Source organism: Triturus cristatus, chromosome 6, assembly GCF_964204655.1.
Source record: "Triturus cristatus chromosome 6, aTriCri1.1, whole genome shotgun sequence".
Lineage (NCBI taxonomy): Eukaryota > Metazoa > Chordata > Amphibia > Caudata > Salamandridae > Triturus > Triturus cristatus.
The window spans coordinates 520,313,501-520,330,993 of NC_140589.1; the positions used below are offsets into that span (position 1 = coordinate 520,313,501).

Consider the following 17,493-nt stretch of genomic DNA (forward strand, 5'->3'; position numbering starts at 1 on the left):
GATTTACAGTTTGGTAAACTACTAGCAGGAAGCAGAAACCGGGAAATCCTTGGACTGAAGAAAGGGGAATAACCGCACCCGGGCAGTTGTGCAAGGTAATACGTATTACTATCTCTCTGCTGCTTAGAACAACCCTGCGTCCCCAGTTAGCTCTTGACCTCCCAAGATGGCGTGCGCCACGGTCCCTCGTCTATGTCTATGCAGCACAAAGCTGTAGCCCCCCCGCCCTTCCTTTGCCCACACTGTTTGTTTGTTACCCCTCCGCCCCCAGCCTGGTCACTGATGTAGCAGGAACTACAGCGGGTCTGTATCTGACGAAGAGCTAAAGGACATTCTGGTGGCCTCTGGGCGAGGTGAGGGGGCAGAGATCACTTGGGGACAGACAGCAGGACCCAAGTATGGACAGAGCAGAACATCATTATAGGGATAGCACTCAAGTAGCAGGGACAGTTACCCAAGAAACGTAAAGATGTCTCTGAAAATAGGAACACCTGTTACCTTAACTCGGACAGCCCTCCATTCCTAGGACAGGGACACACCCCTTTTAGAACACCACCGCAATAAAAGCAATGAACATTTTTTAGAGGAATGGCACTGATTTCTTTTTAGTTTGTGGCACTGATTTCTTTTTGAGCAGGAAGTCTGCAAGTGACAAATTGAAGAGATAAATGGTTCTGGGTTTCCATGAATTCATGTGGAAACAGAAGATCCAGAGGGCTACTCCATTGCCAAGTAAGCCGATTCCGAATTCAGTCATGAGCACTGCGGCCAGCTATCAAGTGCATGTTTTCCATGAAGAGGCAGAAGGCATTCACAATCATGGTTTCTGAAACAAAGCAGATATATGGCGAAATATAGCATTTACGGGGATCACAGAATCCACGCCAGGAAGCAACCACAGCTCTTCTAAACTACACATACTACCCTGCTGGCGTCACTGCTTCTTTTTATGTTTGGCTGTCCCCCTTCCACTTCATGTTAGGAGTTTTCCCCTCAAAGCACAAATGCAGCAGTGGGATTCTCAATACACATGTTTATTTAAGTTTCCTGCTCGTGTTCCAATCTCTGCTCCATAATTTTTGATTTATTATCTGCGTTTACTTTTTAGCTTGTGTTTGATCTCTGCTGCATGTTTGGCACTCTCTCTGCCTGCCGTCTGTTTTCTTTCATTACTGGCGATGTCGAAAGGCTGGTGATCCCAATTACAACATGCCAGACAGCACTTGCTTTTCTTTTGTTTTTCCCTTTTTATCTACATCTAAAGTGATTTTCTGGAGGTCCTTAATTCATATACAGGCATGCTGCATGGCAAAATACTTATAAGGTCTCAAAGGCGAGACCTATTGGCTATGCCAATGCTTGCTTAATCTTCCTATGGTGACGGAAAAGGGAGCGATTGCACCTTGTTGGACTTGGCCCTTTATGGCTAAAGTTCCTTAAAGTTTTTGCCTTCCTCCTAGACCTTTTTCTGACATTATGTTGCCGACTTAGATGCTTTGGACACTTTACCTCTGCTGATCAGTGTCAAAGTGCAAGTGCTCCCTGTATAAAGTGTTATGGTAATTGGTTGTCCATAATTGGTATGTTTGCCTTACTAGTAAAGTCCCTAGTTTTGTGCACTATGTGGGCCAGGGCTGGCAATGCAAATGCTACTAGTGGGCCTGCAGCACTAATTGTGCCACCCACACAAGTAGCCCTAAGAAGAGATCTCAGGCGTGCCACTGCAGTGCCTGCATGCAGTTTGTTAACTGCCTTGTTGTCCTGGCAAGTGCACCCACTTGCCAGGCCTTATCTTCCCTTTTTATGCACATCAGACACCCCTATAGTAGGCCCAAGGTACCCCCGTGGGCAGGGTGCAGTGTATGTGAAAGGTAGGACATGTACTGAGGTGTGTACCATGTCCTTACAGTGAAATACTGCCAAATTTGTTTTTCACTGTTGCAAGGCCATCTTGCCCATAGGACTGAATGGGGAATGCTGTGTCCCATGTTTCCAGCATATCTTCCCATAGGCATAAGATGGAGAGATGGATTTTAGTGTGCCTGAATTCAGAATTAAATAAACATATTTTTGTGAAGATGTTTTTTTAATTGTGTGTTTAGAAACCACGCTTTTAGAAGTAGCTGGTGTCTTGTCTTAAACCCTCCTGTGTGCCTCTGCCTGGTTGTGTGTTGCCTGCCTGGGTTTGGATGTGACAGGGTCTGGGAAGTGTCCTGACCCCAGGGAGGAGTAGGTGAGACAGCAACAGGCTGACCTGCGTTTGATGTGGGGGGAGGAGTAGCCCCCTGGATGTGAAGAGGGCTGTGGTGCTGCCCCCAGAGGATGGCTCCACCTCCTGTTGAGCATCTGGGCCCCAGAGCCTGACTATCAAAGGAAGAGGGTGTGCACTGGCAGGAAGACACCCAGGTCTGGATTAGACCGGGGTCAGAGCCCCCTGAACCCAACGACTTCAAAGGCATTTAGGGGTATAAATGTAAGAGCTGAAACCCCTGAACTCTAGACTGAAATCCATACTGAAAAAGGATTGAAACTACTTTGTGATCAAGAGGAACCTCTGCCAAAGAAGAACAGCTTAAGAGACTGAAGAGAAGGACTGCCCTTGCTGTGAGTTCTGGGGCTGGCCTGATTTGACTGAAGAGAGGGCAAGGGACTTTGCAGTGTGCTGTGTCCCCCTGCTTGAGAGGACTTTACTGTGTGCTGTGTCCTGAAGTAACTTGTCTCCAAGGGCCCGTGGAGAGCTGGTCCCCTGTTGTGGAAACTCAGAAACATAAAAGTTTCCAAGCATGTCTCTCAGACGCTGTGTGTGTGTGCTTTTTGCATGCCTGAGACTGCCGTGTGGTCCGTGGTGCTGTTTACGAGGTGCCCCGTGACTACATTGCCCCCACAGCGTGAAACATTGTCCACGCTGCTGCATTGCTGTTTGTGGCCCGAGCCGTCATCATAACTGAGGCCGTGAGGAAAGATCGCCACCGCTGGCCCAAGCCGCAACGTGCTAAAGGATTTTTTTAAGCTAAGGAAGCTACAAGGTGAAAGGGATTGTGATCGTTGTTCATCGAAAGGAATCTGCCCAAGATCGTCAACGAAGGAGAAGGCAGCGCCGTATCCCGTCTGGCTACAGCGTCGCCTAGCAACAGAGCTGCAATGTGATCGGGATCGCCAAGCAGGACGTCCGAAGAGCGGAGCGAGAGAGCGAGGCAGCACACCCCCCAGGTAAGGCTTGGACTCCGGTCGGGAGCCGCAAGCGTGTGTAGCCCGGGGAGGTGTGCAGGAGGAGTACAGGAGTGCTCCGATCTCTCTTCCGCTGCACCGCGTTAGACGTTCTGAGTCCCCGAGCAGCCCATACCTGCCCAGCAGTACCGGGGCCGCCTCTTTAAGCTTGCGACCGTTGTCTCTGCTGTTGGGGGCCTAGTGGGGCCCGAGTTACCCGTGCAGATTGGCTAACCGCATTATTCTTGCATTACGAACTGCCTGATTCTTGCATTACGAACCACATTATTCTTGCATTATGAACTGCCTGATTCTTGAATTATGAACCGCATTATTCTTGCATTACGAACTGCCTGATTCTTGAAGTACAAACCTCATTATTCTTACATTACGAACTGTCTGATTCTTGCATTAAGAACCGCATTATTCTTGTATTACGAACTGCCTGATTCTTGCATTACGAACCGCATTATTCTTGTATTACGAACTGCATAGCATTGTATTAGGACTGCATTAGAGATCGTGAATTGCTCATTAATACCGCTAGAACCTACAAGTGATTGCTGGCCTAATAACCGTCAAAGCGAAATATTACGAATGCGCATATGTTGGGTTTCTATCGTTTCTGCTCATCGAATTCCTTTTTATAAAGATACCGCTGTGTTTATGAAACCTGTGTGGTGTCCATTAGTGGTGTTATCACTGTGTTACTGGGAGTGTGGTTGCAAATACTTTACTTATCCCTGGCTTTAGGCTGGGAGGAGGTTGTGTTGGACTTGGCCGTTTTTGGCTAAAGTTCCTTAAACTTTTTGCCTTCCTCCTAGACCTTTTTCTGACATTATGTTGCAGACTTAAATGTTTTGGGCACTTTGCCACTGCTTATCAGCGTCAACGTGCAAGTGCTCCCTGTATAAAGTGTTATGATAATTGGTTGTCCATAATTGGTATGTTTGCCTTACTAGTAAAATCCCTAGTTTTGTGCACTATGTGGGCCAGGGCTGGCAATGCAAATGCTACTAGTGGGCCTGCAGCACTAATTGTGCCACCCACACAAGTAGCCCTAAGAAGAGATCTCAGGCCTGCCACTGCAGTGCCTGCGTGCAGTTTGTTAACTGCCTTGTTGTCCTGACAAGTGCACCCACTTGCCAGGCCTTATCTTCCCTTTTTATGCACATCAGACACCCCTATAGTAGGCCCAAGTTACCCCCGTGGGCAGGGTGCAGTGTATGTGAAAGGTAGGACATGTACTGAGGTGTGTACCATGTCCTTACAGTGAAATACTGCCAAATTTGTTTTTCACTGTTGCAGGGCCATCTTGCCCATAGGACAGAATGGGGAATGCTGAGTCCCATATTTCCAGCATATCTTCCCATAGGCATAAGATGGAGAGATGGAGTTTAGTGTGCCTGAATTCAGAATTAAATAAACATATTTTTGTGAAGATGTTTTTTTAATTGTGTGTTTAGAAACCACGCTTTTAGAAGTGGCTGGTGTCTTGTCTTAAACCCTCCTGTGTGCCTCTGCCTGGTTGTATTTTGCCTGTCTGGGTTTGGATGTGACAGGGTCTGGGAAGTGTCCTGACCCCAGGGAGGAGTAAGTGATACAGCAACAGGCTGGCCTGCATTTGATGTGGGTGGAGGAGTAGCCCCCTGAATGTTAAGAGGACTGTATAGCTGCCCTCAGAGAATGGCTCCACCTCCTGCTGAGCGTCTGGGCCCCAGAGCCTGACTATCAAAGGAAGAGGGTGTGCACTGGCAGGAAGACACCCAGGTCTGGATTGGGCCGGGGTCAGAGCCCCCTGAACACAAAGAGGAACCTCTGCCAAAGAAGAACAGCTGAAGAGACTGAAGAGAAGGACTGCCCTTGCTGTGGGTTCTGGGGCTGGCCTGCAGTTTGATGATTTGACTGAGGAGAGGACAAGGGACTTTGCGGTGTGCTGTGTCCCCCTGCTTGAGAGGACTTTGCTGTGTTCTGTGTCCTGAAGTAACTTGTCTCCAAGGGCCAGAGGAGAGCTGGTCCCCTGTTGTGGAAACTCAGGAACATAAAAATTTCCAAGTGTGTCTCAGCGACGCTGTGTGCGTGTGCTTTTTTCACGCCTGAGACTGCCATGTGATCTGTGGTGCTGTTTACGAGGCGCCCCATAACCGTATTGCCCCCGCAGCATGAATCATCATCCACGCTGCTGCATTGCTGTTTGTGGCCCGAGCCGTCATCGTAACTGAGTATGTGAGGAAAGATCGCCGCCGCCGGCCTGAGCCGCAAGGTGCTAAAGGATTTCTTGAAGCTAAGGAAGCTACAAGGTGAAAGGGATCGTGATCATTGTTCAGCTAAAGGAATCTGCCCAAGATCGTCAACGAAGGAGAAGGCAGCGCTGTAACCCGTCCGGCTACAGCGCCGCCTAGCAACAGAGCTGCAACGTGATCGCCCAGCAGGATGTCCGACGAGCAGAGAAAGAGAGAGCGAGGCAGCGCACCCCCCAGGTAAGGCTTGGACTGCAGTTGGGAGCCGCAAGCGTGTGTGGCCTGGGGAGGAGTGCAGGAGGAGTACAGGAGTACTCCAATCTCTCTCCCGCTGCACCGCATTAGACGCACTGAGTCCCCGAGTGGCCCGTACCTGTCCAGCAGTACCGGGGCTGCCCCTTTAAGCTTGCGACCATTGTCTCTGCTGTTGGGGCCTAGTGGTGCCCGAGTTGACCGCGTAGATTGGCTAACCGCATTATTCTTGCAATACGAACTGCCTGATTCTTGCAATACAAACCGCATTATCCTGGCATTACCAACTGCCTTATTTTTGCATTACGAACCGCATTTTTCTTACATTATGAACTGCCTGATTCTTGCATTACGAACCGCATAATTCTTGCATTACGAACTGCCTGATTCTTGTATTACGAACCGCATTATTTTTGCATTACGTACCTCCTGATTCTTGCATTACGAACCGCATTATTCTTATATTACCAACTGCCTAGCATTGTATTAGAACTGCATTAGAGATTGTGAATTGCTCATTAATACCACAAGAACCAACAAGTGATTGCTGGCCTAATAACCAGCAAAGCGAAATATTACAAATACGCATATGTTGGATTTTTATCGTTTGGTCTCATCATATTCCTTTTTGTAAAGATACCGCTATTTTTATGAAACCCGTGTGGTGTCCATTTGTGGTGTTATCACTGTGTCACTCGGAGTGTGGTTGCAAATACTTTACACATTGCCTTGGAGATAAGCCTGGCTGCTTGTGCCAGGCTACCAGGGGGTGAGCAGGGGTTATCTAAGAGTGTGTCCCTCCTTACCCTGACTAGAAGCAAGGGTCCCTATTTGGACTAAGGTACCTACCTCAGCCAACTAGAGACCCCCAGTTCTAACACACCTTATCACAAAATATATAATGCACAGTGTGTCCTAGCAGCCACATATGGAGCATGGGTTTGGGGTCATTCAAATCCCTTCTCTTTACAGCTAGAGGAGACCGTATTTGCAGTCAATTGCTCCATCTTCCCCCACCAGCTCTCATTTTATTATTCACTCGGAGCTAAAGCTAATCTTTAACTCAGACAAAATCAAACTGGCCCCACTTTTACTCTGGGACCATGTATTGACCAATGTTGAGGCCAGCCTATGTAGGGATCTCATACTAGATTGTCACAAACTAGATAGGGGCCGTTCTGTATCCTGGCTGAGATATGTTTCTGAGTTATTTTGTGATCTTGGTCTGTCCGATATGTTCTGTGCACAAAGCACTTTATCCAACTCTGACACGAAGGTGGTTGAAGCCAGATTTTATGATTTTTGTTATTCGAAATGACTGTGCTTTGAGTCAAATAAAAGTGCTGTCAGGGAGTACACTGTGATTAACATACCTGAGGTACCGGCAATTTATCTATTTTTACCCCTCTAGCAGTGGGAGTGATCGCTCTTGTTCCAGTTTAGGGCTGGTATTGTATGGTTACTCTTTAGCTACTGGGAAGGCTATTTTGTACCGGGAGCACATGCTTTGGCCTAGCCTAGTGACAGGTCATTGCTCAAATTCTGCTGCATTTTATGTTTTTTTGCACATTTTAAAGAGGTTTTTTTTTGCATTTTATCTGGTCAATCTTAAAGGGCCCGATTCACATAAGTAATCTGAGACAAAATCCTAAACTTACTACATTTGGTATTCACAGAAGGCATTTAGTAGTAGTAAAATTAGGATTTTGTCTTAAGTCTGTCTTAAGTCTGTCCTAAGTCTGTCTTAAGTCTGTCTTAAGTCTGTCTTAAGTCTGTCCTAAGTCTGTCCTAAGTTTGTCTTAAGTTTGTTTTAAGTCTGTCTTAAGTCTGTCTTAAGTCAAACTTAATACAAAATCCTAACTTTACTACTACTAAATGCCTTCTGTGAATACCAAAAGTAGTAGTTTAGGATTTTGTCTCAGATTAGTTCTGTGAATCAGCCCCTTAAAGTGTCTTGATTTCCATAAGTGCAAAGACATGTTAGTTTACCTTCAGCTTTAGGCAGCTGAAATGTGTGGGCCCGATTCACAGAACTAACTTAAGACAAAATCCTAAACTTACTACCATTTTCGTATTCACAGAAGGCACTTACTCATTTTGGTATTCACAGAAGACACTTACTCATTTCGGTATTCACAGAAGTTAGTAGTCCTAATTTTAGGACTCCTAAATGCCTTCTGTTAATACCGAAAGTCTTAAAATTAGGATTTTTCTCAGTTTAGGAGTCCTAAAGTTAGGACTCCTAACTTTACTACTACTAAACTGAGAAAAATCCTAATTTCAAGACTTTCGGTATTCACAGAAGGCATTTAGGAGTCCTAAAGTTAGGAGTCCTAACTATACTACTACTAAATTGAGAAAAATCCTAATTTTAAGGCTTTCGGTATTCACAGAAGGCATTTAGGAGTCCTAAAGTTAGGAGTCCTAACTTTACTACTACTAAATTGAGAAAAATTCTAATTTTAAGACTTTCGGTACTCACAGAAGGCATTTAGGAGTCCTAAAGTTAGGAGTCCTAACTATACTACTACTAAACTGAGAAAAATCCTAACTTTAAGACTTTCGGTATTCACAGAAGGCATTTAGGAGTCCTAAAGTTAGGACTCCTAACTTCTGTGAATACCGAAATGAGTAAGTGCCTTCTGTGAACACCAAAATGAGTAAGTGCCTTCTGTGAATACCAAAATGGTAGTAAGTTTAGGATTTTGTCTTAAGTTAGTTCTGTGAATCGGGACCTGTGTGTTTAGAGTATGTTCGTAAGGCGGCAGTAAGATGCAGGAAATCAATGGAGGGCTGATTTAGCGATATCTCCCATTTTTATATTGACTGTTAGTGCAGCTAGGATATATAAGATTGTCATAATTTAGTTTTATTTTGAATATGACTATACTATATTGCTTTTTATGGATTTATGCAAAACCGAATAAAGATGATTTGAAGCCTCTACATTCACAGTTTGTCAGAGGGGGTCAGCAACACCAAATCAATTGCCTACCTGTAGTAATCTAGCAAAATATAAATAACACAATACCTATATAAAGGCACGTAACGCAGTAAACAATCCAAACTTATTTTACTTAAAAATAGGCTTTTAAAATAAATAAGTCAGACCTACTGCCTTTGTTACCCCTTTTCACAACAAACAGATTAGGCCTATGGCATGACATACCACTCCCCTATGTAAAAACCATTACATTACACCAGTCAAAAGCCTGTAGCTTTTATCATTGACTTGTTACTATTACCAACTCATGCCTACTGTATTAATTGTAAACTTCCCCATAAGGCAAACACCAGGCTTACAATCACAATATTAAAAATATGTGCACAGTTACAGTTGGAAAAATAACACACAACCCCTCCTAAGAGTACAGTGGCGGCTCCTTTGCTGAGAGCGTCACCCCACTGCTTTGCAGCAGTGAAATAAAGGAAACATAAAATTATAATAACTCAATGTTATTATCATTTTATCTGTTCCTGCTGCGACAGCTTTACATGTGGAGCTGGGCTAGGCTGCTCACACATAAGCAGTGGGGAGGAGTGTTTTGCACACTCCAAGTGTGCATGAATGCTTGTCCGGCCGTCTCAGACCGGCCAAACGTTTATGCTCACTTTGCATGTTCCCCACCCAGGCTGCATTACAGCCTGGGTGGAGAGCATGCCCAGGCTCCCACAGCCTGTCTAAGCGCCAAACCATGGCGCTCAGACCAATCACAACGCTGCATTTCTGTGTTGTGATTAGCCATGGAGAGCCTGGTGCTTCCTGCTTCCTGTTCTGGCTGGTAGAGACGACGGAGGAACAATGGAGGAGAGACGCAGCAATCAAGTACGTTTTTCTTCTTTTTTTTTTACACCCCCAGCCCCAATTGGTCCAGTACGCCACTGTAAGAGTGTGTAGTGAGTATTATCACTGTGCAATTGTCTACCCCCATGGCTTGTCAGAAAGGGGTAACCAGCTCCACAACTCTTGCCTAGTACAGTAATCTGTGCGATTCCATACACGAAAATATTTTTCCACGGTATAATAGCAATTTATCCTTAGCTATTGGCTTTATTATATGATTTTTGCAAGAGACACATCAAGCCTTCTGCCTTTGTCATATCTTTTCATAATAAATAGATCTGGCCTATGGCCTTGATCACCATAACTAACTCGGTCTCGCTGTGTGACCATTAATTTTCCCACAAGGCAAAAAATGCCATACAAGCACTCATTTTCAGTGGAAGCACATAACGTCTGCCCAACCAGTTGCTGCAGTCAATTAATTAACATAAAGACTAATTAATATAAAGACGGAGAGAAGACCCTTTCTCAGTGGTGCACCTTAAAGCTCGTTTTTTGTTGATCACATAAAGTCTAAAAACAGCTGCTCTCTTAAGCTAGACCTTGGAAATCACAACTTGTCAAGATAATTGCATACATCAATTGTGTGTTTTTGGCAGAATACAAACCAAGAAAACTCAGGAAGTGTGAGATAAATGATAAACATCTTCTTTGTCAGATTTGACACAATCATGAACTCCAGGGGCAAAACTAAATGATACCCGATGGTTAGATCTCGACTAAAATTATATAATTCTTGAAAGATAGGTTAAAAACTGTTTGTCCACCACTACAATATTTAACCCTCTGACTGCCTCGATGTCTACACTCTCCTGTGCGAGATACAGTCTATAATATTTTTACAAACCTGGTTGGAGCACTTCCTTGACATACATGGCTTGAGCCAGTGAAACACAGGCTATCCATCCATCCATTCATCCATCCACCCATCAATACATCTATCTATCTATCTATGGCCACCTAAAAAACGTGTGTGTGATTAGAGATCATTCTGTTTTGGATGAGTACCTGTTGATCCAGCTAAATTGTGCCCTACATAATGCCAGAAGATCTGGTCCCACAGCAGAATTTGAGCATAGGATTATCTTGAAAATCTGGCATTCATTACCCTTCCTAGATCAATGCTGGACACCCCAGATCTAGAGGGGTGACTTGACCAAATGAAACAGCTTGAGGATCTGGTGTCCAGGTAGATGGCTACTGCAAGTAATATATTTAAAAGGTTGCTTTTGTTCAAATAATATGTATCGACAGCTGGTTAAGTGATTTTTGCACGTTTAAGGTGTAAGTGATGACTAAAACTTAAAAAATGCTTAAAAACGTGTGTTGCTTTTCCAATGGAAACCTTCTTTTTTTCATTTATAGGAAGTATTCGTTCTATCAGATGCATACGACCGGTCGTTTATGTCACAAGTGTACGGTAGGTTACACTCCATGATGCTGATAAACAAACCAATACTACTTTCTTTTTCGATTAATCTTCATTAATTTTAATTTAACATTGTAAGGTTGTTAACAGTTATTTTTGTTTCAGATAGCTGGATGGGAATGCCCATGCAACCGCCCAAATTTGAAATTCGTTTTCCAGATACATGGATGTGGCAAGAGTATAATTTAAGGTAGTATTAATAGCCAATATGTATATACATACATACTATACATACATACAGCTTATGCAAGTCTCTTGTCGATTTCGTGAAAAAAACATTGCAATTATCCTGCAGGAAAAGCTACATTATAATCTCAGGAAACCCAAAGGTGATAGGAGTTATTCCTTTTTAAAGGGGTAGCGGTATTTTATTCCTTGTAATAAATTACCATACTCCGTTCATATCTACAATAAGCGATCATCGGGATGCAGATGTCTAGAATATATCTGAAAACGGTACTGTGGAACAACCACACCAAAACGTAGTGCACATATTGTTGCAATACTCTTTCAAAACTGGCTTTTCTCACAGTCTGCTGACTCTGCCATGAGGCCTTGTGACAACAGAGCTCGTCTGTTTTTACAGTGACATAGGGGCATATGCATCAACATTAGCATTTGCGATTCCTTATTAGCGAAAAATAAGGATTCGCTAATAAGGAATAGCAAAAGGCTATGCATGTAGGAATCGCTATTCAAATAGCGATTCCTTAACTTTCCTTAATTGCTACTAGCAAATAGCGAGTAGCAATTAAGGAATGCCGTCCTAATCATTTCTATGGGCCTCCAGGCCCATAGGAATGAATCGGAGATTGCATGAGCAAATAGCGAGTACCAGTAGGTTCTCGCTAATTGCTCATGCAATTTCAAGGGTGCAAGGGTGTCAAAATGACACCCTATAGCACCCCTGAAAATGATATGTGCACATATGTTGCACACACACATGCTCTAAGGGCATGTGTGTGCGCAACATGAAACTTTGAAAAATGCACAAAAGTGCATTTTTCACAGTTTTTGCAAATTACCATGCAGTTCATCTTCATGGTAATTTGCTCCCCCTATTAGCGAAATCGCTAATATTTTAACTTTGATGCATTGCATTTAAGGAATCTCACTTTGGGATTCCTTAAATGCAATCGCTATTTAAGGAATCGGTATTTAAGGAATCCCTATTTAAGGAATCGGTATTTAAGGAATCCCTATTTAAAGAATCGCTATTTAAGGATTCCTTAAATAGCGATTTCTGCTTTTGGGTTGATGCATTGGGATTGGGTATTTTTAACTTAATACCGGGAGCTATTAGCGAATCGGTATTTTACCGACTGGATTTTGGGTTGATGCATGAGGCTGTATGTGATGTAATTTCTCAACGCATATGAGTAGTGATGTCAAAGTTAAGCTAATAAAGAAATTAGACGCAAGTTTTTTCTGATAGATTGCAGACTTTGTTGTATTCAGGATTATTAATTTGGGAGGAGGGTCCCCAAGAACTTAATAAAACAATATTGTGCCAGGGCAAAAGATAGTTTCAGTGAGGAAACCTGGGCTTAATCATTGTTAGATGAGATATAAAGCATCAGGCTTTTCCACAGAGACGTGTATGGTCAATACTGAAGCAACACCAAAATACTGAGTATCGGAAAACCAAAAAGTTACATTCCTAAATTATTTTAGTGAAACTGAGAAAACAATAATAGAATTACACATTTAATAGTCAAAAACAGGTTAAAGGAACTGGAAATATGAAGTTTTACGCTCAAACGCGCCAAGAAACTGCATGTGTGGTAGACCAGAAACTAGGTGAAGTTAAAGATTGAACACAGAGGAGTGTAGGTCGGGAAATCATTAGCAGTTCATCTCAGTCAGGAATTTTGCCATGGTAACTGGGAACTCTTTTGGTTTCAAAATCCTCCAACGAGGTAAGGCAGGATGCTCTAGCCTTTGAGGGTGTTGGGACGGAAAGTCCTCTGAATGGTAATAGATGTTCATCCCTGCCCTGAGTGCTCAATGGTACTCTTGTCTGGATCCTTAATGCTGATTTTTGTTGTTAAAGGCAAACACGGATCATGCATGCCTCACAGATTGCGGTCTTGTTGGACCGGGAGCGGCGCCCACATCGCTACCCTCATAGTGGTGTAAGGCTACTTACTGCCTTCACAAGAAATGAAGCAGCACGGTGGTGGCATCATATCGTGCAGTCATCAGTAGGAGTGAACAGGTTCCATCTGTCTCATGTGAGTGAGGACTACCAGCTCACTCACCTTTTTAAAGTTCTGCTGCTGAATGCTTAACTCACCCTTGGCGTACATCAGTTAGATGTAAAGTGCTGTACAGTGCAGATGTAGTCACTCTGTACTGGATGTATGTGTACCTGACAAGGGTAAAATACAGGGGTAGAGCAGTGCTGTGCAGTACACGATTGGTGAATGAATGTACTAGGTGTGTGTATACCTGTGAGGAATACATTACATGAGAGATGTAGAGCTGTGGTTTGCATGCGCAGTGAATGCATGTTCTGGATGGATGTTTACTTACGAGAAGTACAATACAAAGGTGAAGTACTGTGCAGGCGCATGGTGAATGTGTGTGCTTGCAAGTGGCACACAATTGCACAGTACAGAAAGGCTACAGTACTGAGTAGTACGTGCAGAGTGAATGTGTGTGCTGAAGGTATGTGTGCCTAGGGTTGCACCATGCATAGATGTAACAGTACTGGTTAGTGTTTGGGCTGTATGCATACACTGAGTGCAAGTGTGCTTGTAATGGTATGTTACATGGAGGACACTAGGTTCCATTTTGGGGAACCCAGGCCTGCTTGGTGAAGACATGTAAAGTAGAGGAATCCCCAAAGACATATTTGTGCATTGCTGCATTCCTGTGAGCTAGGTGTGACAGACTGGAGAAGGGGGAGAGGGACTCCACCTATACACTTCAGAGGTTTCTCTTTAATTCAGTGATAGATCACAAGGAAAGGGCCTGGTCACATCTCAGAAAGAAGATGAAGCTGATAAGGGAATCATAAACAGTAGGGCTGCGCTCCAAGGAGTAACCTTTTGATACACCTATCCCTTTGGCAAACATCCAGGTGTGAGACTTAGCCACTCCCATGGCCTGTGTAGTGGAACTATCAGCGTTGGAGTTTCTCCTTATGTGACAGACAGCCTTTCAAGAGGAAGAGGGAGAGGAGAAGGCCATACATCAAAAGAAGCAGATCCCTTACATAAAACATGAAAGACCCAGAAACTAAACATTTGGTGTCCGGAAATGGACTATAAGAAGAAAGGGGAGGTTTAGACTCCAGAAATTTGTCAACCACTAAGCAGCCAGATGGGCTGTATGAGCATGGGAAGCTCTGGAAGACTTCTGCCTGTGACCAAGACTGGGGGCCAAGGCCTGCTAGTCTTCCTGCTGGGTGAGGGGGCATCACCCAGGGAAACCAAGACCACCTACTCTGGAGCCTGGAGCACCTGCGCCTGCCTGCTTGCCAAGACCGGTGTATATTGTGAGTAAGAGTAGAGTGCTTGAGGGAGCAAGATCTAGTTGGGAGCCCAACTGAGTGACCTCCTGGTGCAAGGTGTGAGGAGACGGCTGCTGCACCGATTGGGTAGTTGCCCATATGTAGATTCCAGTTGGTGAGATCCCACATACGAGGAGAGGAATGCCATGAAGTTAGCCCTCGAAGACTGATGTGCAGCGGGCGTGAAGCTTGTGCAGTGCGCATGAAGCTTGTGCAGTACTGGTTGTAGCGACCACCATATGCAAGGAGGAGCCGCATGAACGTTTTTGCAGGATTATAAGGGCAAAAGCCTATGTGAAGCTTAGTGACAACCACATATGCCAGGAGGTGCTGTTGTGGTATGGACTACCAAGTGCTAAGGGCCAGCACCTAGGCCTGTAGTGATACTGCAGCCCTGTATGCAGGAGGCGCTGCCAATACCAAGGTTGCGGTGAGGAACTGCGAACAGCGGGACCCATAGGTCACCACCAAGCATCGAGGATAATGCTTGAGTATCCTCCGTGAACTGAGGAGGATGGTGTGTGTGCATTACCACATCAGAAGGACCCCAGCTGGGAGCATCGGATTCCGGTCCCCCCGCCTTTGGGGAGCGCAAGACTTGTAATGTAGGAGGAGCACCAAAGCACCACCGATCACTGTTGGAGTCAGCTGCATAAGCTTAGAAGAGAGGCCGTGTGCAGGGTGGTGCCCTGCCTCCCGCATGCAGCCAACTCTTTGAACAAAACCGGAGCATTTTGAGTGCCCGCGGAAGGGACACCTGCTGAGACACTGCAAGTTTCCTCCTGATGGAGTGGGTAAGACTGGCTACGGGCCTATTGGGCCCTGAAGGAGCCACTGCCAAGGGCGCTGTGGCAGCAAGGCATTTTTTACTACTTTGCTAAGAGTTGGAGGGGATTCTTGAGTTAAGGTCTACTAGTGAGCATTCCTTGGACGAAGTCACAAGTGAATGGAGAATAACCCCTACCACATTGCGAAGAGTGGGTGGGACATGGATTTTCCTGTGAAACACTAGAGCCCTGATCTCAAGGGGAAACGTGTAATTGTTTATATAGGTTGTAACATGGCTTTGAATGAGTAGAGTCGAACATATACTACTTCTTTTTATTATAAAAATAAGTATTGTAATGGACATTGATTTATTGACACTGTTGTGCTCACATTGAGTTATGAGTTGGGCTCATTAACCTATATTTACACTCTCACCACCTCACCCCTCCCCAAGTAAGCCTTGTACTGCTCCACCATAGCTACCACTGACAGTCAAGTGCCGAAGGGGTACTTGTCCCCGTTGCTCAGGATCCATAATAGGTCACGCCCCAGGACATAAGGAGTAAAAGGCCTTCACTTCCACGGTATGACCCAGTAACCCCTGCATGCCCCTTATCCCTCTGAAAAGGATTCTGACTGAGGGATTCACAAGGTTGGATGCATTTTCACATTTGTCTCATGGTAACTTCAAACCCTGATTGAAAAAGTTCTGAGTTGGACAAGTTGTCAAATCTTGGCCGCAAAGGTCACAGCTTTGTTGTGGTCCGCTGGACGTTGAACAATTTCTATGTTCAAACTTTCTGCAGGTGCTGACAAATGTCTACTTGTCATTACCAAGGCTCTCAAACAACTGGTGAAGCTTTCTAGCATCCAAACCACATTTCAACTGTGCCTCAAAGCAGGGTTCCCAACAAGGTCCACTCCCAACTAGTTCTTCTTCAATTGGGAGCCTTTGTTAAGCCTTTAAAGGCTACAGGAGGCCAGCCTTCCTGATTCTTGAGATCACTGCTCGAGCCTTGGACACAGGCAGAAGCAGGTCCCGGCCTCATCCTTTGAAGCAGAGAACAGACACAAGGCAACAGGCAAATATCCTTTTGTAGTTCTGAAAGTTTCTTTCAAACAACATAGTTGGAAGCCAGTTTCATTTTGTAAACATGCTAATGATTTCTGATAACACTTGCATCAATCACTCCAGAATTTCCACAGCCCTGACATCTCACTTTTGCAGCTGTTCCTGTGTGTCATACTGCAATCTATCCATCGAGACAATATTTGAAATGCTAGAACTTTAGATCAGGATTTCAGAGCACATAAAGACAACCTAGTTGTTGCCTTATTGAAATGAGGAATCACCTCTTAGAAACAGTCCCCGACTCATTCTGAAAACAGGTCTCCCCAGCTGGGAGCAAGGACAAAAAGCTAAATATGCCAATGCAATGTAGCAGAATTTAAAGCACAGTTTTGGCTATGAATTATTAGTAACAGTGAGAAGCAACCATATTGAGAATAGATACTAGGTGTCCATTTCTGACACTGTAAGAAATATGTGTCTATTTGAAAGGATAACACATGAAGATGAGGGGACTGTGCAGCAGAGATTGTAACAATGAAGCTATTGCAAACGTGCCTGACAACTAGCATACACAGGAAGAGGTTTGTTTTGTCACATGTATAGGGGGGTCTGGGTGGGTCCCCAGGGCCCCCCGTAACCTCATTAAAATGGACTACCCTGAGAGGGCACATTGACTGTGCCACATCTGTGTGGCTCATGGTCAGGGCACCTTCATTTTTGCTTTTGGTTCCCATATCTATAATATGGTACAGGTGCGAAGACAAAAGATTACCTCATTTACATGAGGCCACATCCCCATGCGAAGGACTGAATGCCCCCTTGAGATCACATCAGTTCTACATATCTGCCAGCATGATATCTACCACAGCAGAACTTCAAGCATCTGAGGTCCCTTCTGTAATACAAAGTGCCCAGTGAATGCAGAAAGCAGAAACACAGGCTTGTTGCTCACCTGAGGAACTGGTTATAAAATGCTCACAGGATGGCAATAGAGTAAAGAGCTATGCTTGAAGGCATATATCAGGTTTGGCGAGGGAGCTGAGAGAATGTAACACGAGGAGAGGGCCATAAAGAACATCAGATCCTACGCCCTCTCTACCATATGAAGGTTCAATAACAATCTTTATTGAAGTATCAAGTTGTCCTTTTTTGAGGAATTTCAAA

At 44.5% G+C, this 17,493-nt stretch overlaps 1 protein-coding gene across 1 annotated transcript in view; it reads left to right on the forward strand.

The window, feature by feature from the left end:
* Positions 1-17,493, forward strand: part of LOC146817360 (CD109 antigen-like) — a 1,044,213-nt gene that overhangs the window by 657,096 nt on the left and 369,624 nt on the right. The window contains exons 17-18 of the mRNA XM_085610952.1: positions 10,909-10,963; positions 11,078-11,162. Coding sequence (XP_085467078.1) covers positions 10,909-10,963; positions 11,078-11,162 — 140 coding nt within the window. The remainder of the gene's footprint in view (positions 1-10,908; positions 10,964-11,077; positions 11,163-17,493) is intronic.